At 34.7% G+C, this 24,401-nt stretch overlaps 3 protein-coding genes across 9 annotated transcripts; 2 read left to right on the top strand and 1 right to left on the bottom strand.

The window, feature by feature from the left end:
- Positions 1–359: 359 nt before the first annotated feature.
- LOC105462704 lies at positions 360–13,157 on the top strand. 6 transcript variants are annotated; one of them, XM_011709511.1, is made up of 20 exons: positions 360–573; positions 3,174–3,498; positions 5,565–5,677; positions 5,811–5,968; positions 6,051–6,956; positions 7,218–7,402; positions 7,496–7,538; positions 8,056–8,214; positions 8,651–8,786; positions 8,863–9,060; positions 9,157–9,309; positions 9,394–9,570; positions 9,715–9,866; positions 10,322–10,404; positions 10,572–10,904; positions 11,314–11,578; positions 11,658–11,758; positions 11,836–12,055; positions 12,156–12,571; positions 12,888–13,157. In XM_011709511.1, exons 2-20 carry the CDS (start codon positions 3,308–3,310, stop codon positions 13,021–13,023), a joined length of 4,125 nt encoding a protein of 1,374 aa, XP_011707813.1. In that variant the 5' UTR covers positions 360–573; positions 3,174–3,307; the 3' UTR covers positions 13,024–13,157. The 6 variants fall into 6 exon arrangements, with proteins under 6 accessions (XP_011707813.1, XP_011707812.1, XP_011707811.1 ...); XM_011709510.1 differs by having other exon boundaries at positions 3,174–3,567; positions 6,051–6,935; XM_011709509.1 differs by having other exon boundaries at positions 3,174–3,567.
- A 104-nt stretch (positions 13,158–13,261) lies between these two features.
- LOC105462703 (aquaporin-12A) lies at positions 13,262–15,793 on the top strand. Of its 2 annotated transcripts, XM_011709508.1 has the most exons (5): positions 13,262–13,713; positions 14,056–14,240; positions 14,526–14,800; positions 14,981–15,119; positions 15,203–15,793. In XM_011709508.1, the coding sequence occupies exons 2-5, from the start codon at positions 14,060–14,062 to the stop codon at positions 15,406–15,408; spliced, it is 801 nt and encodes a 266-aa protein (XP_011707810.1). In that variant the 5' UTR covers positions 13,262–13,713; positions 14,056–14,059; the 3' UTR covers positions 15,409–15,793. The 2 variants fall into 2 exon arrangements, with proteins under 2 accessions (XP_011707810.1, XP_011707809.1); XM_011709507.1 differs by having other exon boundaries at positions 13,262–14,240.
- An 86-nt stretch (positions 15,794–15,879) lies between these two features.
- Positions 15,880–24,205, bottom strand: LOC105462702 (1-phosphatidylinositol 4,5-bisphosphate phosphodiesterase). Its single transcript, XM_011709506.1, has 19 exons — positions 23,966–24,205; positions 23,794–23,853; positions 23,571–23,711; positions 23,109–23,188; positions 22,845–22,980; positions 21,343–21,443; positions 21,102–21,268; positions 20,812–21,022; positions 20,428–20,686; positions 20,127–20,324; positions 19,766–19,913; positions 18,963–19,120; positions 18,104–18,506; positions 17,809–17,979; positions 17,593–17,733; positions 17,254–17,431; positions 16,936–17,139; positions 16,560–16,806; positions 15,880–16,196 (listed from the first exon to the last, which is right to left on the bottom strand). Exons 1-19 carry the CDS (start codon positions 24,134–24,136, stop codon positions 16,128–16,130), a joined length of 3,243 nt encoding a protein of 1,080 aa, XP_011707808.1. The 5' UTR covers positions 24,137–24,205; the 3' UTR covers positions 15,880–16,127.
- Positions 24,206–24,401: the final 196 nt, after the last annotated feature.

The raw sequence follows: 24,401 nt of genomic DNA, 5'->3' as shown, positions 1-24,401 counted from the left end.
TTAAAATTATTCCATGCGAGTGATAATGTCCACTTAATGTAGATCAATCTTGGTTTAACTTCGTACCTTTTTCCAATTCTAAGAATTAGAGAAAAGATAAGCAGTAAGTTAAATCGAGATCAAAGTTAATTTTACATTGGTGGAAATAGATATAAATCCCGTGGAACCTATATATATATTCGGGTTGCGGATCGTTAGATCCGCGGGGTGTTCGAAGTTCGCGGTCGAGCGGCGTGCCGGAAGTTCGGCATGGAACGGCTGCGCACTGCGCCGCGCGATTCCCCCTCCCCTCGCGACGTATCGTCCGCCGCCCGTTCGTCGTCGCGGGTCCGCGGTGATCGCAGCGCGATTAAAGCGCGATTCGCCCGCACCGCACGAGAAGTGGAAGTCAGTGGCGGTCAGTGGAAGTGGATACGTAAAATGGCGAGGTGCAGTTGTTATTTACTCGCGCCGAACGCAGCAAAGTGAGGGCGAAACGGAGCAATTCACAAAGTGCTGAGCGCGTTTATTTGCACGAGTTTTTTTTTTGCTAACGGCGTGTCGGCGACTGCGGCCAGCGCGTGCGAAACGATCGTGAGTATCACGCTGTTGCGCATCTCGTTACCGAGACGGCGATCGGTTATCCCCGTGCGGAGAGGAGAGATCGTCGCCCCTCGTCTTGTCGCGTCGCCGCGGCACGGCCACGTGTTTCTCGACGAGCGAATTGTCAATCGCGCCCACGCCGTGCCTCGCCACGAGATAACGCGTGTCGATACCGGCCTACGGAGGCCCCTCCCCGTCCCCGCGACTTAATCCCTTAATCCCGTGCGACGACGAGGTTATGAGAGTCGCCGTTTAAGAACGGACCAGTCGCCGCGACCGATCTCCGTCGCGTATTTCGTCGAAAACGATCGCCGACCTGCCGTTTCGGCGCGACTGGCCGGTCCGCCCGTCGGGTGCACGAGGCCTCCGCTCGCTCCTCGCGGACGGTCGTGGCGTCGAGGGCGCGAGGGAAGCACGGCCGCTACTCCTGCCTCCTTCGTCCCCTCCCTCCCCTGCTCCGGGGCTTTTTTAGGTTATGGTCGTTGCGGTCTTTAAACTGTATGTCCCCGTGCGCCGTCGTGACGCATTGTTGCCTTCAATCTCTCACCTCTCCGTCGTATCTCGAGGAAGAATTCCGCACCGCTGAGATCCCACGAAAATCGGCCTGGCTCTCGCGTTTAAACGCGCGTCGCGATGCTTCCTCCAAAGGTGTCTGTGAAGTTTAAATCATCCTGTCCCGATTACTCGCGGCGTCTCTAGGATCTTTAAACGTGCTGACATTTCGAATATATTAACACATTGATGGGTTAGGCACTTCACGTCTTCACGTACTGCACGAGGAAATGTTTAAACGTAAACAATCTTTTGTTACAGCTGTTCAGTCATTCAAGATCACGTTCATTCATTATGCCAACAATCAATACTAATTTATTGCATGTATCACTCCTATTTAATATTTCATCTTTCGCAGTCAGGCTATATTAATATTTCTTGAATTAAAGATGTCAAGATAAATTCATTAAATTTGACATTTTTCTTCTCTTAATTAAGTTGTATGATCGATGTGAATTCAGTGATCAAATATGTTAACCATGATACGTTAACCATGATGTGATACACATGCGGACATTATTTTGTTCAATTAGAAACTAAAATGGAAGGAGAGCTGCAAAGAATTTTCGCACTAATTGCTCATGTTTCGCTTAGCATGAGATACGTATATTCCAAAATTTGTTGGAACGTACCTCATGATACAAATCTATGCTTGCAATATAAGACTACAAAGAATTGTATCTTTTAACAATTGAGTCAGCAGAGCACGCATGGACTGTCCAAATTGATTAACGTGTCCTTAATAATTAATTGCGTTCCTGATGAGGTTTTCTGTATACATACTTTCTGTATTATACATACACACACACACACACGCACACACATACACACATATATATATATATATATATATATATATATGTGTGAGTGTACATATAAAACATTTGATAATCTCGAAATTATAACACATTTAATATAGTAATTTTTTTATATCTTTTACATAAACAATTCCTCTTAAGACACGCACGCAGACACAGGACTCAATGCTATTATTTTAAATTCATCTGTTGCATGCTACTGTAATTTGCAAAATTATGTTTGCATTCAATGAACAAATCGACACATTGTATAACCAACTAAAATACATGATCATTGTCACATCACTTTTTTTTTCTCGATTATGACATAAGGTATCTTTGAAGCACATACATTGTACGAAATTTCTAATTTTCTTGAACTGAAAAAAGATGCGAGGTACATATAATTCTCTCTACGACAATACGATTAGCGGTTAGCAGAATTTTTGTTTGGAATCTTGGAGGAGAATTAATTTCTATAGGAGACTACTTTAAAAGTTTCTATTAATGTGAAAATTTATTTTTCCTTATTTGTTTCTGACTTTATACTGAATCTCTCTTCAATAAAACATTAAAAATCTTAATATGTTTTAGTATGCTTTAACAGTATTCTATAATTTCTGATACAACTTTACATATGTTTATTATGAAATACGTGCATCATACAAAAATACTCAAACACAATCAGATTCCAATTATATATAAATATAATTTCACAGACGTGATTTTCTATACGCGTGTTACTAACGCTCGTTATATTTGAAGTCTACTACATTATTTTTATAAATTAACGAATTTCTACGTTATTTACAGTACGAGTACATTTCTATATTATTTCAATAATGTTTTCTCCACAATTGTGTATTGTTCGGACATATTTGCTTACCCCCCTTGAAATTAAACTTGCTGCATAGAAGTCAGATATAATTCATGATTGGTTTCCATAGGTTGTACCGCACAAATACTCGTACATTCCTATATTATTTTAGTAATGTTTTCCCAACAATTGTGTATTGTTCGAACATATTTGCTTACCCTTTGAAATTAAAGTTGCTGCATAAACGTCGGATATAATTCATGATTATTTTCCATAGGTTGTATCGCACAAATACTCGTACATTTCCTACATTATTTCAATAATGTTTTCTCAACAATTGTGTATTGTTCGGACATATTTGCTTACCCTTTGAAATTATACTTGCTGCATAAAAGTCAGACATAATTCGTGATTGTTTTCCATAGGTTGTACCGCACAAATACTAGGCAGACTGTTCTACAGACATGATCTTGATGGATTGGTCTAATTCAGGGTATTAGCAATTCAATCTTGATCTTTATTAATTGAACAAAGATCATATTTGCCCAGCACCTAAGTTATGAATAATATGGCACAATATTATAATCTTCTGACCAATGCCAGTGGTACTATCACATTCGAGGAAGTAGAACCAAGAATCTGCGCTGTTGCAGACGCAGGGCAACGAATTCAGTTAGTTGTTGGGGATATTAATAATAGCAGTAATGGTTCACAACGGCTTATGACTTATACTGCTACACCACAAAACAGGCAGGCAATATTTTCCCCGCAAGCTATTAATTTAGGGAATCAAATATCTGCGGCGCGATTGGAACAAGGGTAACTTTACACAGCATGCATTTTCAATTGTTCGAATTATATTGGGATAGTAGAGTGACTCCGAGTTTCGAGTGTATTTAGGATATTTTATAAGAGATGTACAGACTTCAAGGATTTAATTAAATTCTTATAATTTTAATATCTCTCGGAGGAAATATAAATAGGATATTGATGTGACTACTGTGGTTGTGAGAGATATACTTTAATGTGGTTCTAAGATAATATAAATATTATAGTAAATTGTGTATCTTTATACTGTACAATGGGCCATACATTTTGAGATTAAAATATCGTTTCGGTTCCTGAAATGTTTAGTAAATTTACGAACATTCGTAGAGAACGCACTTAGGATTTAATATTTTGCATATGCGAATATATCCAATTTTAAAGTGATTTTTCGTATATATCAGGATTAGAATAATGTGGAAGAGACGTTATCATAACAGGCTTCTTAAAGTAGTCTTCTATCGTATTATTGGACACGCCGCGTAATATATGTGATACACGGAAAAAACGATTTTGTTGAAAGGTCTAAAAATTTTGCTGAATACAGATCTGAAAATAATTTTTTGTTGAATCATCAAAATAATTTGTTGGAATGTTAAAACTTATAAGCATTGCTACAAAACGTTTTGATATTCTAGCAATTATTTTGACATTTGCACAAAATTATTTTGATTATTGAACAAAAATTATTTTCAAATCTGGATCCAGCAAAATTATTCTTTCCGTGTATGTATGTACGAATACATAATGAAATTTTAAATATAATTTTTGTAAAAATAGTGAAATATGACTTTAAATATTTTGCGCACGTTTTATAAATATAAAGTGACAGATTACAAAAATATATATATTTCAAATGTATAACCAATTATATAATATATGTATAATAGTTTTATATAATATACTAGTTTATTATATAAAATACCAATTATATAATATATAATAGTTTATATATATATAGTTTTTTATAACAAAACGTGCTGCAAAAGTCTTGTAAAGACATTAAGAATACCATAAGCTTCTTTTTAAATTTTTCATCCATTATAGTTATTCTACTTATCTCATCTGACATTAACGATATTACATTCACATGTTTTTGTTCAAATATCGATTTTTATGATAATAAGATTTGAGTAATTTTTTCAGTTTGTTCAGGTAATTGAATGTTTTACATTTTATATAAGAGTTTTCCTCTTGTACGCGTGTGCCTCAAAGAAAATATTAGTTTTATATCATAAGCTTACCTACTAATGTATTGATTATGGTGTGTTGTGTATGTATGTACGTATATGTGTATATAAAGAACTTGCTTAAGAAGAACTATGTAAGATAAAAAATGCAGATGTGCAAATTTAATAAAATATAATGAATTAAATTTAAATATGTATTTACGATTGAAATTATTAGAAATAATGATTAGAAATTGTGTAATTAGAATAATATTATGAATAATTTAATTGGTACAATCCTTAACATGTGTGGCCTATGAGCGATCTTTTGTACCAGTAATTATTCTAGTTCTACTCTAAGTTCTACTCTAAGTTCTACTCTAAGTTCTTTAATTTATCAAGTATATGTGAGTTTAAATTTTAATGTAATATTTACTCTAATTGGAAACTTTATATGCTTAAGAAAAAATTATATTAAAATATGAATATAATTATAATTTAAATAAAAAAATACAATCAAAATTAATCTAATCTTATTTTAAAAAAGTATATAATTTTTTTCTTTCACATTGAAACTTTTGTCGAATAATTATTCACCATTATAAAGTTATATCTCGCATCCAGATAGCAAACTTTTATCTCAGTTCTGTTTTTCTCAGTTTTATTTAATCGTTCATCAAGTGATATTCTGTAGAATAAAATAGTCCATATTAGTATATTTTTTATTGACATATATATAATATCTATATTAGTATGTTATGTGTTTAGCTAGAATAAGAAAACTTGTATAACAATATTTGTAATAGTGTTTATTATTTTCAGGCAAAATGTTTTTATAATCAAAACGAATGATATAACTGGAACCCAAGATCTATTAAAACCAAATACAGTGAATATTGTTAATGAAAATATCATGAGCATTGCGAGTAATACAGGTAAATAAATGTGCTTGTGCTATGGTACTGTGCTTTACAAAGTCTGTTAAATTATTTTATATTTCAGTGTTGTGTACACAACATTGATCTCTGGTATTTTTCTTGTTTACAATGAATAAATTGTTCTTTATAGGTGTTAAGGCAGAATGTAAAAATGAAGGTCAACAAGTGCAGTTTATGAAAATACAAAACCCTAATACTATAATAGCGAAGCAAAATACGTTGTTACAAGAAAAAAATCCGACTGCCATTTTAACTAGAAGTAATATACAAAATAATGTCACGTCGCCAGTGAGTTGATACACATAATGTTTAATAAACAAAATTAATTTTACCTTTTTAATGCTGATCTAACAATTACTTTTACTTCTAGGCGCCTGTTTATGTAAATTCTGGATCATTCAATCCAAATCAGGCGGAAAAAAAATTATCTACACTTCATCAGACGAAAAATAGACAGTTAATAAACAACGTAGTGAGTGTGGTATCTCCAGATGGAGTAAAAGTAATAACTACGACAATGGACAATCGGATTCAAAATTCTAATGCAACAAGTCCCAAGTCCACGCTGTCCGTCTGCAAACCCATCGGCTTACAAAGGCAGAATGTGACTGTTAGACCTGTTCGTACTCCTAATTCGAATATCTCGCATGTGCGACCTGTAGCAATAGTTCCTTCTGAAATTTCTAAAACACCAACGAGAGTGCAGCCTACGGATATGGAGCACTTAAATGAGCAAATTAAGCAAGCCAAATTAAAACAATTACAAAAACTGCATATCGAGAAACAAAGGCAAAATAACACACAAAGACAGTTCTCTAACACTTTGCAAGTTCAGTCCTCCGCGTTGAATAATCCCGCGCGTCGTTTCGTAAATTCTGTGCAACAGAGAACGCAGCAGATTTCAGTCTCTCCGCAACAAATACCGAAACCTGCGGTAGCGTCGACCCCTTCACCAGCTGAACACAACACACGCGTAGCTAATATTGACATGGAAGTCAATTCCTCGGAACACGGTCAGGAAACGGAACATGTAGCACAACAGTCACCTTCGCCACGGCTGCAACATGAGAACAGTGCAAGTGAAAGCATCGCTTACCTCCAAAAAACTATAAGCGATCCAGCGAATGCTATAGTGCAGCATCAGATTCAAGGAAACACGGCAAAAATGTTAGTGATGTTGCCCACAGGGGAACAGAGACTGATCACGTTCGACATCCCGAACGAGGACTGCACTGTACACGACCTACTGGATCAGGTACGTGCAGTCGTGGGCAAGGTACGTTTCTACAAAGTTATTTGTAGAAAAGTTGTACAGAATTATTGACAAATTGTTATGTAGTTGGGGGAATTTGAGGCTTTCAGAGAATGTTGTAAGATATTTCAAAATATTGAAGAAATATCTGTAACATCGACATCAACGCTGGATAATTGCAATTATATCCTATTTTGATCCAGCTCTAAAGTTATCAACCACATAATGATCAATAATCGAATTTTTGTTAAATATGTTTTTATACATTATATAAAATACTTTTAGGTGAATATTCCATTCGCTGGTGAAACGCAAGTTTCTCTGGTAGATGATCCTGCATTGGGTATAAACTACATAGTCGATGTAGGAGGTTCCGGGGCGCTTACATCTTTCGAGGGTAGCGACGACTGTAACTCTTCTCAAGAAATTATAAGCTCCTCTGGTACTGAAACTTTATCTCAAAATGCCAAGTAAGATATTCCGCTAATTACATTTGTTTACACTTTTCGTATTTGTTAATATCATATACCAATTTTATCATCACAATTCTTATATGTTTTCAGTGCATCGGATGAAAATAGTAACGCCTCTACACAGACTACTGAGGTAAGCTAATAGGTTTATTGTAAAGAAATTATATTAAATAAGGATATTGGCATAAAAGTTATGCTTTTCAATTCTGTTCATATTGCAAATATATCGGAACCTTATTTTTCTAAAACTTAAATTTCTAAAATTTGGAATCAATATTTAATTATTAAAAAATATTCTGATAGTCGATAACATATAACATTTTTGCGAAAATATAAAATTTATAATATTATTTTTTAATATTATTACTATGCCAATTTCTTTGCTTCAATGTCAGTGTTAATGATAATAGATGTTACTGTGTTATGTTTGATAAATATTTGTATGAATGAGATGTAATAGATATAAAAAATAACAGAATGTAGGAATGAAATGAACTAGATATACAACACAGTTAATGGTAATCTATATACAAATGTAATAATGTCACATTGATAAGAATTTCCGTAACAAAATAAGGGAGTACACTTAAGGTTCATCATTCGAAATAAGTGATATGCTACAAGTACGAAGTATACCGTGTTATTACTAGGAACCTATTATGGTCAAAGGAATGCTTGCTCTCTGTCCACACTGCGGCTACAGTTCACTACACTTCAACCGATGTGAACGGTGTAATACAAAATTAAAAACTGAGGAAGTCAAGTCAATACCTATTGCAGAAAGGAAGGAGGCTGGGATATCTGTCGATGTAAGATTTATGATTGCGCGGTGCAAGAAGACCGATATACCTATTACAATGTTATAATGAAATCACCTGTTATTAATGGTCTATTGTTTGACGTCTGATGTGAATGGCTAATAAATTAATTCACTTTAATTCACAATTTAATTCACTTAAGATTAAGAATTTAACTTAAGTCTATTAACATTTTTATACAGTACGTTTAGAGCGTTTTTTTTTTCTAGAGCGCATATGGTCATTAAAGAAGTGTTTTGTCTAGAGAAAAATTTAGATAAGAATTAGTTCTAAAGTTATGACATTTTATATCACTGCTATGTTATTACAGGTCATATTGAAAGCAGTTTACTACGATCATCTTAATTATATTTCCGTCGGCAATTTCTTCTGCCAATGTTTCTCGTGTTAATTTGTAGATATATATTATGGTTGTATATTTTTATAGATATTCTACAAGAAGAACAACGAACGAAATGTTACGAAATTGGAGAAAGTAGAACGCGACGGCCCTCCGTGCAAACGGCCCAGAGGAAAGGGTAAAGGTGCAGCTTCAAAACCAAAGCCTATTCATAAAGAGCCAGGTATACATATAATAATCTAATGTATTTCACGCATGAAACATGCGTATGCATTAATGATTATTTTGTTAATTTCTAGAATGCTTGACAATATCGTCTGATGAAGAAGAAGAAAGGGGCAGAACTAAAAAAACGGGAAGCGTTAATACTAACGCAGTGGTGGGCAATGCAAGTAACATATTTGATGAAGAGATGGATACCATTCTGGATAAAGAACCAATAATTACAAACACTTCTACTTTATATGACGATTTTCCGATGGATAATGAAGAAAATGGTAAAAGTGTTATATATATTATATAAGATACATAGGTGATCGTCACAATTAACATGTCGGCTGATAATATAATAATGAGATAATATTGGATTTTAGGAATATGTGAAAACTTTTTAGACATTGATCAACTACCACAAACTGCTCTAGAGTGTCGAACGGTTAGAATAGGATCTTACAAATATATTCCTCGGGAAAAGGTAGTAATTTCCCATAGTGGTGTAAGATTTAGCGTACCTTTGTTAGAAGATGGTAAGTTGATTTTACCTATAATTGAAATGTCTGAGTACAGGAAGATTTATATAAGCTTCTTAAAATATTTCCATTATTTTACAGGTTCAAGTTTTGTTACTTTGGATGTGAAATATAGAGATATAATTAAACTTTTAATTCATTTTGGAAAAACAATGCCAGTACTATTCTTTTATACGTCTATAAATAATGGAGCCATGATACGCGAATTGTTAGGGATGCAAGATCCAAAGGGGCCATATTACGACCCTGCTGGAAAAGGTGTTTACACGACTCTTCTATTTTAAATAGTTTCCATAATTTAATGATTACTCTAAAAAGTATTATTTTTTAATTTCCATAATTCTCAATACAAACATATATAAACCTGGATAAATAACTTTATATTTTTATTATTTTTTTTAGATCATACGCATAAACGTATTACATTATTACCGGATAGGTTACCGGAGGATTCAAAAGCGATATTAACAAGTTTATTCTCACGAGGAGATAAAATAGACGAATTGAATCCTAAAGAAGCTAACGATATACTTATACGGGCATCACCAAGAGATGTACGTATTTGACTAAATTCAATTTTATTATACTTCATTACATATAATATAAATGCATACAGGTGGGTGTTAAAAAAAATACCATTCCACATTTATTTGATAGATTGTACACACTGTACTGAATAAAAAAAACTTTAACTGAACATAGGTCGATAGCTCAACCGTTTCTGTGATATAAACATTTTTGTATGTTAGCTGTACATGGGTCGTGCGTATGGCCGTAGTGGTCGTGTTAATGAAAATGCTTCTGTTGCGCGACGTTTTTACGCCTAACGCACAAAATGCTATAACATACGAAAATGTTTATATTTCAGATCAACGGTTGAGCTTTCAAAACCTATGTTTTCACTAAGATTTTTTTACTCAGTATAGTTTGTACTATCTACCATGTAAATGCTGAATGGTTTTTTAACACTTTGTGTATTTATGTATAATATTTTTATATATTTTTACAGTGTTTACAGTCGCTTATTAATACACGGAAGTCTTTAAGCCAAAACACAGCAAATACTACCACTACCAGTGATGACATACAAACGTGAGAATCTTTAATAATAAATTTTTTAATAATCTGATATTATTTGATCTATTGGATAAAATGTATATTTTATCTCTTATTTAATTCAATTTTTTTGTAGTATATAATTATAAATTTGTAAATATGGTTGTTACAATTTTTTATACATAAACTATTTTCTTTTACAGAATAACTGTATATCCACCACCTCCCGCAAAGGGAGGAATAGCCATCAACACTGAAGATTACTTATGTCTCGCAGAAGATCAGTTCTTGAACGATGTGATTATAGATTTTTATTTAAAGTATTTGACCTTAGAGGTATTACCAGAATTTGATCAACATAGAACTCACGTGTTCAGTTCGTACTTCTACAAACGTTTAACTAGCCCACATGCCCAAGCTGCTGAAAGTACTGTGCCAATGACACCTGCCGCCAAACGGCACGCGAGAGTACAGAAGTGGACAAAGAATGTCAATATATTTGAAAAAGATTTTGTTATAATTCCTATAAACGAACAGTAAGTAATTTTGCAAATTTTCTATATAGTTAATATGAGCTTAAGATGCGATTCTTTAGCTGGTTTTCCGATGCTAGGTCCACTCAGAATCACCAATCGAGAATCTGAAAAGTTGAAATCTTTATCGGGATATTAGATGAGTTCACTGAAGAAATTCACTGTATATATACGATGAGTTTAATTATATAGATGAAAGAAAAAGAAAATACATTAAAGTATACACATAAAATCATAAAGTATTATTGCACATATATCTGCGCCTTATTAGCTCATATTAAAATTTATCTAAAAATTTACAGCTTGTAATAAACGATTATTCAATTTTATTTTATTTTCTAAGTAATTCTATTGACTTTCGATAACGCAAGCAGAGATTATATTATTTTACATAACATAATATTGTTTACAGCGCACATTGGTTCTTGGCTATTATTTGCTTCCCTGGATTAGTCGGAAAAGTTTCTACTTGCACTGTTAAAACTGAAAACAGTAGTCCTAAGAATGTGCAAAAGACTAAAAAAATAAAAGAATTGAAAGCAAAAGCTGTCACAATTGGCTCTACAACAATCACTCCTGTACCAACGACCATAACGATAGACCAGCTAGATGATGGATCTGAAAGGGACGAAGCAGAGGGCGACGATGACGAAATGGAAATGGATAGCGACGAAGAGGTAGAATATATTTTATCGTTGATAGGTTTTTTTTATCGCTCTAAAACAGTGATTGTAATGCAACATATGTCACTTATAGGAAGAGACTGACCAACCGGAAGAAAATAAAACCCAAATCAAGGTTAAAGTCGAAGAACAAGTCATCAAGAAGGAAATCGTCAAAAAGGAAATCGTCAAGATGTAAGCAGCATATCATGTATTTGATGCAATCTCTTGTGACTTTGATATTTGAATAATTTAATTTATTTAATTTGTAGCCCCTGCATATTAATATTCGATTCGCTTGCTGGTGCTAGTAGAGCACGGGTAGTTGCTACGTTAAGGGATTATTTAAGTTGCGAACATGTTGCCAAACTTGGTGTAGAAAAGACATTCTCGAAAGACACTATTAAGGGAGCATGCCCGAAAGTACCGCAGCAATCAAATTTTACTGATTGCGGATTGTATGTATTACAATATGTAGAAAGTTTTTTCAAGGCAAGTATATTAAAATATCTTTAACGTTTTTTTTTTATTTACTTTTTATATAACTGATTGCGTAAATTCATCGTTGTGAATTTGTTCCTTTTTTTTTTAGGATCCCATCACAGATTATACTTTGCCAATTAAAACCTTGAAAACGTGGTTCGAAGAAATTATCGTAACGAGGAAAAGAGAGGAGTTATCGAACTTACTAATTAAATTGATGAATAATACCAAAGGGGATAAAACTATTAATTTGCCTACTGTAAATTTCCCCACACAAGACGGCAAGCTGAAGCCGAAGGTCGAAAGTCAGACAGATGTGAAGACTGCGAAGTCAGAATCCGAGAATATTAAAAGAAAGTCTACAAGTGATGCAGAGACACGAATTGTCTCGTTTTCTGTAACAGAAAATACCGAGTCAACTAACGAGTTTGTTAGTAGTAGAACTTATGTCATTCCTTATTCTGTGAGTTCAAATTCGACTGAGAGTAACTCATCGGAAATGTTGACAGAACAGAAAAATTCGAGGTATACATATATTTATTTTTAATATAACAGATATATATTTTTTACAGTTATTGTTGAGTTTTAGCAATTACTTTTGTTTCTGCATTACTTAAATACGATCGCATAATCGTATATGTAAATCGTTCATTGACTTTCAATTGCAATTGTTTATGAATATATCTTTATTACAAAATTTTTTTTCTGCTTTTTAAACATTTTCTGCTATAATGAAATAAAAGTGTATTAATTTTGTATTATTAATAAAAAGCTAAAATTAATAAAAAAATAATAAATTAATAATAATCGCATTAGTTTAAATTATTATATCGATTTTTAGGTCGACATCGACCGAAACAATGTCCTACTTGAAGGCTAAACGAATTCCTAGGTTAGCTGCAAGAACGCAGAATCAAGATGACTCTCCTACCTCTGCTAAAAAACCGAAAGGGGAGTCCTTCAATTCCTGTAAATAAATGTTTCTTTTTTTACAGCGATAAGGTTAATGTTAATCTACATTCTCAGAATACATGAAATCATTTATTTCAACGTATATACAATAATGTAGTTAATTCATGAACCGAATAAAACTGCAGATATGATTTCTGATTGTATGCGTGCAGTCCCTTTATGATTGACCTTGATATTTACTTTATGTAGTGATTTATTTTGTATTATTATTATTTAGATCTACAAGATAGTTTTTGTGTGAATTATGAAGCGAGAGTATGTTTACAGCATCAGATATACATTCTGCAGCGTTCGCGACGTCATTGGTCCATTGCGCCAGTTCAGTTCTCTGCCAGAATCCTTATCGATTGTATACTCACGAAAGTATAAAATTGTATTTCCAAATTTTGTTTTATTGGGACATAATCTTATTTTTTCTGAGTAATTTTTTTTAGCCAATTGTTTTGCATACATTATTTTTTACATCGGACCAACAGGAATTCCGTTGCTTTATAATACCATACTTCGAGACTGTCTCGGCGAGTTATTTAAAGCACCTCGCGATATATTCGCGTAGATATATTTGGTACGCCTAGTTTTAAATAACCGCTACGTGAAGCCCTACTCAATGCGAATGTCTCGTGCGCAAAGTATTTATGAAAAAACCGAAATAACAGAAGTTGGAATAGTAGCCAGTGTGATTTGGTGATTATCTTGTAAGTTTTTACTGTGTTTCTCAATTAAGCTGTGCGATCGATAGAAATAGCAACTCAATTACATAATGCAGTTTTTAGTTCCGCGTTTTATTATTGCACATTGTCACACAGTAAAATGTTCGATAATCTCGATAATAAAAAACAGTGCATCCGACAATTTGTAAAGTAATGATCCGTAAAAGCATTACTTGTACAAACGCTGTATTGGACGATAATACTGTAGGTCTGTCTTTTAACGTGGAATGTATGATGTACCGTTTTATCGGATGTGCTTCATTCACGCTCGTACGTTTTACATTATGTCTGATGTCGCACTTGTTTAAATAGCACGTATCTTAATAGGATAATGCCTGGATCAATAGACTTGATAGTGTCCACAGCGTACATCGGTGTCACGATTTGGCTAGCATATTGGCTAAGGTTGTATGCGCTATTTTATCTTGGTTCGTATCCCCTCACGAGGACTCTGGTCCTCGAATTCATAGCTACGGCAGAACTTTGCGGGGCATGTTTCGAGCTCATTATAAGTAAGTCGAATCTTGTTTTGTAAGTAATTAATTAACACCATGCGATTAACTTTTTGATCGTAATCTTACGGATTTAGACAATTATTTATGTTACAATTATATTTATATGTTACGTATCATATGTTAGCGTTATATTTTTTCAACATGTATTTTTAAGCTATTAATTAAAATCTTTTGTATTATTTTCTGTCATTTTTTTAAATTGTACACGTTACTACAATAACAGTTTGTCCCAAAAGTGCCTCCTTTCCCCCCAAAAAAAAATTTTTTTCAACTTCTCTTCAGTTGCGGACAATTGGGGAGTGTGGATGTACGCGCTTTATTTATTTCTACTAACGATCTGGTGGTCGGCAAACTGGGATGACGCTTCGGCGTGTCCTTACACGCATATGGAGGATGTGGTAATACGTAAAAAGCCCCTGACTGTCGCGTTTTTGTCGATATGCGCGCAATTGGCCGGCGGTCTTTTTATATTCAAGTACATCCGAATGTTGTGGGCGTTCCAATTCGCTTCTACGCACAAGAACAGAGCCTACGGCGATTGCACTACAGATCTGCAGGCAAGACCAAATCGTCATTCAATCCCACAAACCAATTTATTAATTGATATTAATTTTTAAATGTCACAAATTTAATTATTTATTCGGTATATTGGACATGCGCTTTTCAACACGTGTGCGATCCGGATAATTTTATTATTGAATAAATTTAAAAAAAAAACGCGTGCGACGATTTTTCAGGTGTCCGCTGTAACTGGAGCGATTGTGGAGTGCATTGCAACATGCATGTGCAGAGTGGCATCCCGCGTGCTGGGTGACTTGAACCCGAGATTTAGTACGGTTATCGATGCCTTCGTGGGGACGTCTTTGGTGGTTGCAGGTCAGTAAGCCTTTCTATATTCCTGCTCACACGACGTGAAAGAATGTCTGTATCGTTGATCCTTGATGTATAATATATTCCAGCTTTTAATTACACCGGCGGTTACTTCAATCCTGCACTGGCGACTTCTTTAAAATACGGTTGTCTGGGAACCTCATCTCTGGAGCACGTGATAGTTTATTGGATTGGAGCGTGCATCGGATCCATCGCCTCCTTGCGCGTGTACCGTATGCCGTTTGTACAGAATTTCATTCAACTTCAGGAAGGTACAGATGTCGTATATTCTTAGAAAAAAAAAAATGATTCAGTAGAATTTTAAGAGAATGCAAATATTTGTGATTTAATCATCAGTACCTCTTTAGCAACGTACAAAAGTGTAACAACGTACAAAAATGCGTGCCAATTAAAAAACGATAATTTTATACATTCCGATTGTCGTGTAAATAATTATTCAGCTGCGCGCAGTTCTGATTACATTTCGGAGTCAAAAAATGGTTGAGCTTAATAAATATTTTAAAAATATTATGTAATAAATTAATTGATATTGAAAATTACTTAATCGATGTTGCATTTTTACTTTTGCGATCTTTTATGAAAAAGAAACTGATGACTGCGTGATGTGTAGTTTAGGGCAGAATACAATAGATAAAATATATAATAAGATATTTTTTTAATATCATCATTTTCCTTTATTTGTCCACATATATATATATATATATATATATATATATATATATATGTATATATATATTTATTTAACAATACATAGATATTCATTCATCAATGATTAATAACGATATAAACTTTATGACATTACACGTACATAGCTAAAAATAATTTCCTGCGATAATAATGATACAAAGAATTATAACACATAATTATGAAAAATATAAAAATAAATATATGCATTACACAAAATAGAATACATGATATTAACAAATGAAAAAAATCCATGATAGAAAGACGCAATGTAAAATGTTACCGTATCTTTTGATAATATTGAAAAAACTATATATAAAATTCCGCCTTAGATGATAAGTCATATTCAATCACTTCGTTCTCATACATTTCGATACTCTGCAACATGATCAAACAAACGTATTATTTCACAAAATTTAATTTTGTCGATAAAAATTAGGCAATTGCTTAATTCTTTATAATTTATTTATTACATATTTTCTCTATTCTTAAGTAAGGTATTAAACAATAAAACATACGTTTAATGACGATCGTTCATTTTTCTTCATTCAATAAAGGGCAGAAATAAATTTTTAAAAAAATTTAAAACGTTAATTAAAACTTAATTTGAAAATTCTAAAGAGAACCATGAAGAAAAAAATTGGTATTGCTATCTTCTAAGTTCACCAATCTGTTTGTGGAAAATCTAATACATTTTTCTATTAAAAAAGATCGTTAGGACGAATAGCCGCTTAAACTTACTGTGTCAATATCCTTGTCCAAGTCTTTCACTTGTTTTTCATGCGTAACTTTTAGTTTTTCCTTCTCACGGCCCTGCTTGATCTCTGTATTCTTCCTCTCTTCCACGAATTTCTTTGTATTTTGTTGCTTCTTTTCACGAAGCCGCCTGTCCTTATCACCCTTCGTTTTCAAAGCTTTATCATTCATCACCTCTTTTGCCGTTTCCACAGACATCTTGGCTTGATTGGTGTTCAAATCTTTTATATCTCTACAATTTTAATTAACATATGTTTAAACGACATGTACGTTTAACGTTTAACGTGGCAAACGAGTGTCAGAACTTATGCTGTCGCGAAGATTTATCAGGGGATAGTGTAAATAAATGGCGTGAACCAACTTGTCGTGCTTCGCCTGCATCTGTTTAACTTGCGTGGCTTGCACGACCTCAATCAGTCTCTTTAACTCGTCGCGAGAGCTCTGCGTTTGATTCTTCAGTAATTCCCATTCCTCCTTCCTCTGCTTCTCCATCATAGCGGACCATTGAGCCGTTTGTTCGCTTATTATTTTCTTCACATTCGCATCCTGCGCCAGAGCATTTTTGCTGAAAATATCATATATGTATAATAGATGTACATATTAAATAAATCTAATATTGTAGATTTCTCAAATCTCTTTATACGATAGAATTACATTAAAGTAGAAAATTTCAATGTACTCTTTTCCTCTAGTTAATTTTTCGATGGCACTACAGTGATTTTTCTGCATAGTTTGCCTCTCTTTAGTATGTTTCTTCTTCAAAGTATCCAATTCTTTCTGGTGCTTTTTACCCATTTTGAAACCCTTCTCTTTTTTCAAGGATTCTAACGTGATAGGCTCCAATTTTAATACCTCCGCTGAAATTGCATGAACTGTATGACAAATAATATTCCCAGCAAACACAGATTATAACTGCAATGTTGCAGTTACAATCTGAGATTTGGTATAATTTGCTATTCCGTTACCATTCAATTTAATCAAACAATCATAAAAAAACGTATATAACTTTAATTGTTACCCTTCTTCGTTTCTTCTTCTTTCTTCTTCTTAGCGTCCGCCTTAGCATCCGTCTGTTCTATTCCGAGTCCCTTCATCGTTTCGGTTTGCTTCTCGGCGGCCTTGCTAAAACCGCCCGGATCCGACAAGGCGGCCATAAAGTCTGAAATTGGAGGCGTGCTTGTGGGCGAAAGTCGTGAAAAGTGCTATACTATTTTTGAGCCGCGGGGAATGCTACCTTCGAATCCATCGGGCACGTAAATCTTCAGCTCTATGTTGCAGAAGAGCATGGGCAGGGCCATCGGAAAGTTCGCTTCGGTCTTCAAAGAGATATGCCTGTAGCCGGCCTGAAGGCCGTCCAAGGGTAAGATTCGCTGTCCGAGCAATTTGCCGCTCTCCTCATACACACCTGCGCGAGATAATTCGTGATTACAAAAATATTCGATTTGCCGCCAGACACGGCAGCGTTTATTTATTTCAAATTTATACATTGTGATGGACGTATCCTCGTAAAGAAGAGACGTCTGCAGTACCGAATCTGAGCACCGCCAAATCAGGAAGCACGACCTTCCGGAATAAGAACGGCTCCTCGTTGTAGACCGGATTCAGACCGTTCGCCGGCACCATCCGTGTCCTGAATTCCTTCTTGATCGTGTCTGCTGGCAGACCGTACATGTCCACCTCCACGTACGTGCCCACCTTCTTATCCGACAAGAATTGCCCGGCTATGACCTGAACCGCGCACTGCGCGGTGATGATGCCGTCGACGTCCTCGGAAAAAGGATCGAAGCCTCGATCGGGTCTCCGCATGAAGTCGGGTTTTAGCAGATAACCCGTCGTACCGTTGTACTCGAATTTCCCCTGATTGAGCTGCATCGGCAGATCGGGAGTTTGAAAGTTCAAAGCCACCATCTGGCAGCCGGCGTTCCAGAAGACCTGAATAAACGAAAGTATTTGCATAAAATAAAATAAGTATACCTAGGAAACAAGATGGTCGTCGACTTTTTCAAAAAATATACTTAACGAAAGAACGACTTTCCGTGTATTATTAAATATGGAAAGAACGAATTTTATTAAAATATCTAAAAATTTAATAGATTAGAGATCTGAAAAGAATTCCGTTGGACCATCAAAATAATTATATAGAAAACTCAAGTATGATAAGCAACGCTGCAAAAAGTTTTGACATTCTAGCAATCAGCTCGAACGTTTCAATAATCCAATATTTATACATATAATTATTGTGATAGTCTAACGAAATTACTTATTTTTAGATTTGTTTCTAGCTAAGTTTTTAGATACTTTAGAAAAACCGTTCTTTCCGTGTAGGGACATAACGTGAGTAATAGCTCTGCGGGGAATCTAAGCGCGTTTGTGTATCGTTGCAGTTACCTGGGGCATGTAATTCGACGAATCAGCCCTCGTGCCCTTTGGATATATTCGACTCATTTGCCGCTTGTTGTAATTAACGAACTCCACGGAGTGAGTTTTCAGATAGTTAAGAGCGGCAGTCTCGGAGAACGAAGACATATTATGATGTATATTCTTGCCTGCAACGTCGGGGTCGAGACATTAGTACATGTCGCCCGTGCGACACGTGCGCACGTGTACGCTCATTCATTTAACCCTCCTTAAGTCTCCGGGACATACGCACTACCACATAAACGCCCGTTACCTCGGTAAATTTAAGGTACATTATTGTACGCAAAACTCGTCGCGAGAAAGAAAGAGTAATAATAGTAATATTAAATTTCATGCATTTACAGATCCATTAGATCAAATTTTTAGCATGATTTTTTTACAATACCGTAAAAATTTAAAAAGGAATAAATACACAGACAACAATTTTAATAGAATTATTGACGAGTAATGTATAGCTATTTCTATTATTTAAAAATTTAAATATACTATGTACATCTCTTTTTTTGGAAAAAGAGATAAAGAAAGAAAATTAATTAATGAATTTAATCCTGTATGTATTGCTTAACAAAAAGTTATGGAAAGTCTCATAAAATGCACCATTATATTAAAAAAATGAGAAAAAATGAGAATCAGTTAGTTTGACTGCTTTGGTAGTGTTAAAAATGATTCTTATAAGTTCTTAAAGTTATCACAAATTCGCACGTTAATCATCCTAATGTACTCTATTACAGATAAGTATGATATTTCGATAAATACATATATCTGTATCGTACTCTGTGCAGACTCGAAACTCTGGAACTTTATTGGTTGCGCGTAGTTTATCATTGCCGAAAGATAAGGATGAACTCGCATTGTACTGCCCGTATATTGAATCGCTTGTACTTCTTCGGTTCCTTCGCCTGCGGCAGGAGCTTCGCCTTCCTGCACAATTGTAAACTTATTATAGGGTAGGTAACGCTAAAATTGTTAATGTCAATTAAAAGGATAAAAATTGTGAATTTTAATTGACATTAACAATTTTAGAGTTAAAAGGATAAAAATTGTGAATTTTCCAGTGAGAAAAAAAGTGAAAAAAGTAGAGCAAGATTATTTAAGCTTTCGCTTTTTTTTAGATTCATTGATATGGTTGATCACCTTCGGTGGCTCCGGCTCTGGAGGTGGAGCAGCTACGGGTGCACTGGCATCCTCTGTCATTTCATCCTTGTCTTCGAATTGTCCGGCGCGGAAGAGCTCGAGCTCGGTCTTTTCCACTTCCGGCTTCAATCGCTTGTTTTTAATCAATATCTTACGTTTCAGCGCGCTCGGCGGAGGGAGAGGGCTTCCAGGCTCGAGCTGGAATTAATGTACACGCCCGCGTAATACATGATTAATTTTAATTCGCTGGCCGCGGCTGTTAAACGCGTGTGTGATGTCCGTCGACGCATCTCTCACTCACAGGATAATCTTTCAGGGGCTCCTTCAGCAACAGGTCGCCAAATATTTCGTCGCAATACTTGGCCAGTTTATACTGCTGCTTCATACAACAGTGATTCTCGAAGCTCAGAATTATGGGATACTCGGAAGTGATGAACGCGGTGTCTCTTATGGCGTAAATAACATCCTTGAAGAGAATATCGGTGCACATAGCTTTGCCGTGAGTTATGATCGGCTCCTCGTCTTCGCCCTTCCCGTCCCAACAGTCCAGCTCGACGCACCTGTAATTGTAAGTCTCCTTTCATATACTACTCTTTGAAAGAAATTATTTTAAAATATTTTTCGGTCTATATATATACACCGTTTTAATGTCGTTACAAACTGAACGACTGAAAGATCGCATTACCTGCAACCAGCAAGCAGAACCTGTCGATACATTTCAACGGTGCTCTTGCCACCGATCTGACGTCCGCTGAGATAAGTGTTGTGGCTCGAATTGATGTAATAATGCGCGAGCGGTTGGTCCATGTCCATCCACTCCTCCAATTTGTCTAAGAATACTGGCGCGTTCTCATCCGACATTAAGTATCGTATGAAACCGTCCTTCGTTAGCTTCTCTAAAAATGACGAAACATCAGAATGAGATGTAAAAAATGGGTAACGACGGGAAAAAAATTATATTCTGCAGAAACTCACTTTCCGCTTTCGCTTTCTCATCCGTCTCGTAATCATTGATGATCTCTGTGCATCTCTTTTCCGTGTACAGCGGATACAAGATCTCATTGAGTCGCGGATCCCTCTGCTTTGTGTTCATGAATTCCACCAATTGCACCAAACTTATAGTATCGGTTTTCCCTTTCGTGCTATAAACAAGAAAATAATTTGCCCTCTATAACGTGAGAAATGATTATACTAAGCTCGACTTATTAATACTTACATGGATTGAAAAAGTTCCTCGATATCGTTTCTGGGACATATCTTGAAGTACAAACTGTAAAACTTATCAAACGTAAAGGCCTCTGGTTCTATTTTATCGTTCTAAAACGTAAAAAATAGCAATTTACAAAATATAATATGCATTGATGTATTTTTTAGATTTACAGCTTAAATACAATCTATAATATAATAAATATCTCATTTACAATTAACACTAACATTAACAGAGCCACATCTGAATAGACAGATTACGCGCAGAGTGTACTATAAATTTCTGATACTAAAAGGGCAACAAATTTTATACAGTCTCTGTATATAATATCTGACGACGTCAGCAAACTGCTGCTAGAAATCAGATAAAATCTGTTCACGTTCTATGTACAGATTGGCAGCAGAAATCGAGCAAATTTTTCAAACACAGTATTATCGTCAGATTTTCGGCAGAAATCGAGCAGGAGCTGCGCTGTCATTGAATATTTGCAAGACTACTGCTAGGTAGTGTTTGTTGGTATTCGTTTCTCGCATTTAAAATTTGTCGAGCTTCCTATATAATCAATATCGAAGCTTGGATATATATGTATAACCCAAATAAATCTTTTTACTGTGCATATAATACTGATAGAATTTGCTACAACAGCATAAAATCTGCTGTGTTAGCAAATTATTTTTCTTCATAAATAATACACAAAAATAATTGTAACCAATAGAAGAACAAGAAGTCATGATATTGTTAAAATGACTCATAACTGATCGAAAAGTGACTTTTAATAATCATTTTGATGTCACGACAACGTATTCTTCTGTTGGTTACAATTATTTGTGTATTATTATATATATATGATATTTATTGTTAGTACGAGATATGAATATTTTTGTGCACAAAAGAAGCTAATGCACAGAGAACAAGGACGAAGATATTTTTACATATATCTTTAAATGAGAATATTCTCGGAAAGAGGAGAATCAAATGCTTTAATGTAAAATACATATATTAATTTTTATTAATAAAACAGTTTAAAATAATTTCTTTAAAATAAAATTTAAAAAGATTAGAAATGCTACTTTTAAAGATTTTCCAATATCAATGACAACTTAAATGCTTACAAAATTGCAAAGTCTGCTCGATTTTTGTTGTCAATCTGCTGCATTGTCAGATTCTGTTGGGTTTCATTTAAATACCAAATAAGCTATGTCGAATAAGTATATTTAAAAACATATAAACTTAATATATACGAAGTAATAACAAGATAATAATTTTGTATACGAGATAATATAACATTTTAAATTTATATGCAAAAATTATTTGCAAGCAAACTTTTACATCGAATTGAATGAAAATAGTATTAATTTTCTACTTCAAGCGAAATTGAAAAAAGTTGTGCACCTACTTACAGCGATAACTTCGAAATTTCCTTAAATGAACTTTAAATAAACTTTATTGATCGCGTTCAAATGTTAATTAAGGCCTTTCCCTTTTGAAAACTCCCGTACTTATTGACTCACCTTTCCACTGGGCAGACCTAGTTCCGATAATCCTTGATAAACGAGTTTCTCGGTCTTTCCGGACGCAAAAGTCTTTGATATCACTTTCACAGGAACCTTTCCCTTCGGGTCGACTTGGAAACTTAGCCGCATCCAACTGGCAGATCGGCGATCAGCCAAATTTCATTTAATGATCAAAATAAACAGCGTCAGCATTAGCATTCGAATAAACATTTGTTATATTTTTGCGCAGCATATATTAAATTCGAATTAATGAATACGTACTGTTTCATAAGCTGTATTGTTGGACAAACGTTACTTGCTTTTGTATTGTGCGTAATTAAACGCAAACCAGCCTGCCAATCCTGAATTGATTAACCACAGATTAGCATTAACATATAGAGAAGTTAAATAAGAAGATAATTGAGAGTATTAATTACATTAGCGATAAAGCAACATAAAATTAACATAAATGCAAATTGTAAATGCAAATTTATATTTAAAACAAAAGGTAAAAGGGTAAATTAAATAATCAAATTAAATATTAAATTGCGAGTAATATAATTCTTCATGTTGGGGATTAATATTTAGTTGTGTTATCGCGCTATCAGGAGTAATTTAATTATGTTAAAAATAAAAGCGTTTATAGAATTAAATCTTAGAAATAATTACAGTATTTATAGATTTTCTAAAGTTTGAATTTATATGTATACAGTTTTAATCCTTTCACAACTTTTCAATTATTACCTTAGCCGTTTGTGCATCCGGGCATACAATGTGCTGATAAATAATATTCGTATAATCCACCCCGGAGCATATAGTCAAACTTTTTTGGTCTAATTGCTCCAATGTCCCATGTTTACTTAATTTATTGCATAACTTTGGATCCTAAACAGACCGAGCGTCGACCGTTATTCGATAAAACGGAGTCATTATTACTGTAATATCTTTTTTTTATGACGAAATTTACCTTTGGCGTGCCTCCGTAACGAATGTCGCATACTTGAGCCAATTCTATGACATCGCCGTCCTATAAAAAAGTCATTTAGATACATCGTGAGCTCGTTTGTTGAAAAATGATAACCGGACGATTTGTCTATTCAGAAAATGGAGCTACGAAAATTTTATAGAGATCGAGCTACCTTGCCGTCGCTTTTCCAATATATAAAGAAACCGTACTCGTCGACTTTAAATAAGCAGTTCGGCTCGTATTCAGTCGTCTCCTTGTCTTCGAACCATCGATCGAACGTCGCGCCATTTCTCAAGAGCTCCGGCACTTCGATGCGCCAATTAAATTCGAACTTCTTTGTCATGGTACGGGAACTTTAAGCGGAACGACGTTAACGTGAACTTCGATGCGAACATGAGCTTGCCCGGTGCTCAAATGCGAGGGTGCCATCGCGGGACTTGTGTCCCAGAGACGCATAACGCAATTAGTTATATCCAATTTACCGTATGAGGATTCAATACGATGGAAACCCGCTGCGTAACGAAGATTCTAAACTTATATAAGCGCGTACATGGCGAAACCTTCTCTAAAGTTCTCTATGTTATATAGTCGCTCAATAGCCAAATATA

The sequence above is a fragment of the Wasmannia auropunctata genome, unplaced genomic scaffold (assembly GCF_000956235.1).
Source record: "Wasmannia auropunctata unplaced genomic scaffold, wasmannia.A_1.0 LD336095.1, whole genome shotgun sequence".
Classification (NCBI taxonomy): domain Eukaryota; kingdom Metazoa; phylum Arthropoda; class Insecta; order Hymenoptera; family Formicidae; genus Wasmannia; species Wasmannia auropunctata.
This window is presented reverse-complemented; position numbering and strand designations above follow the sequence as displayed.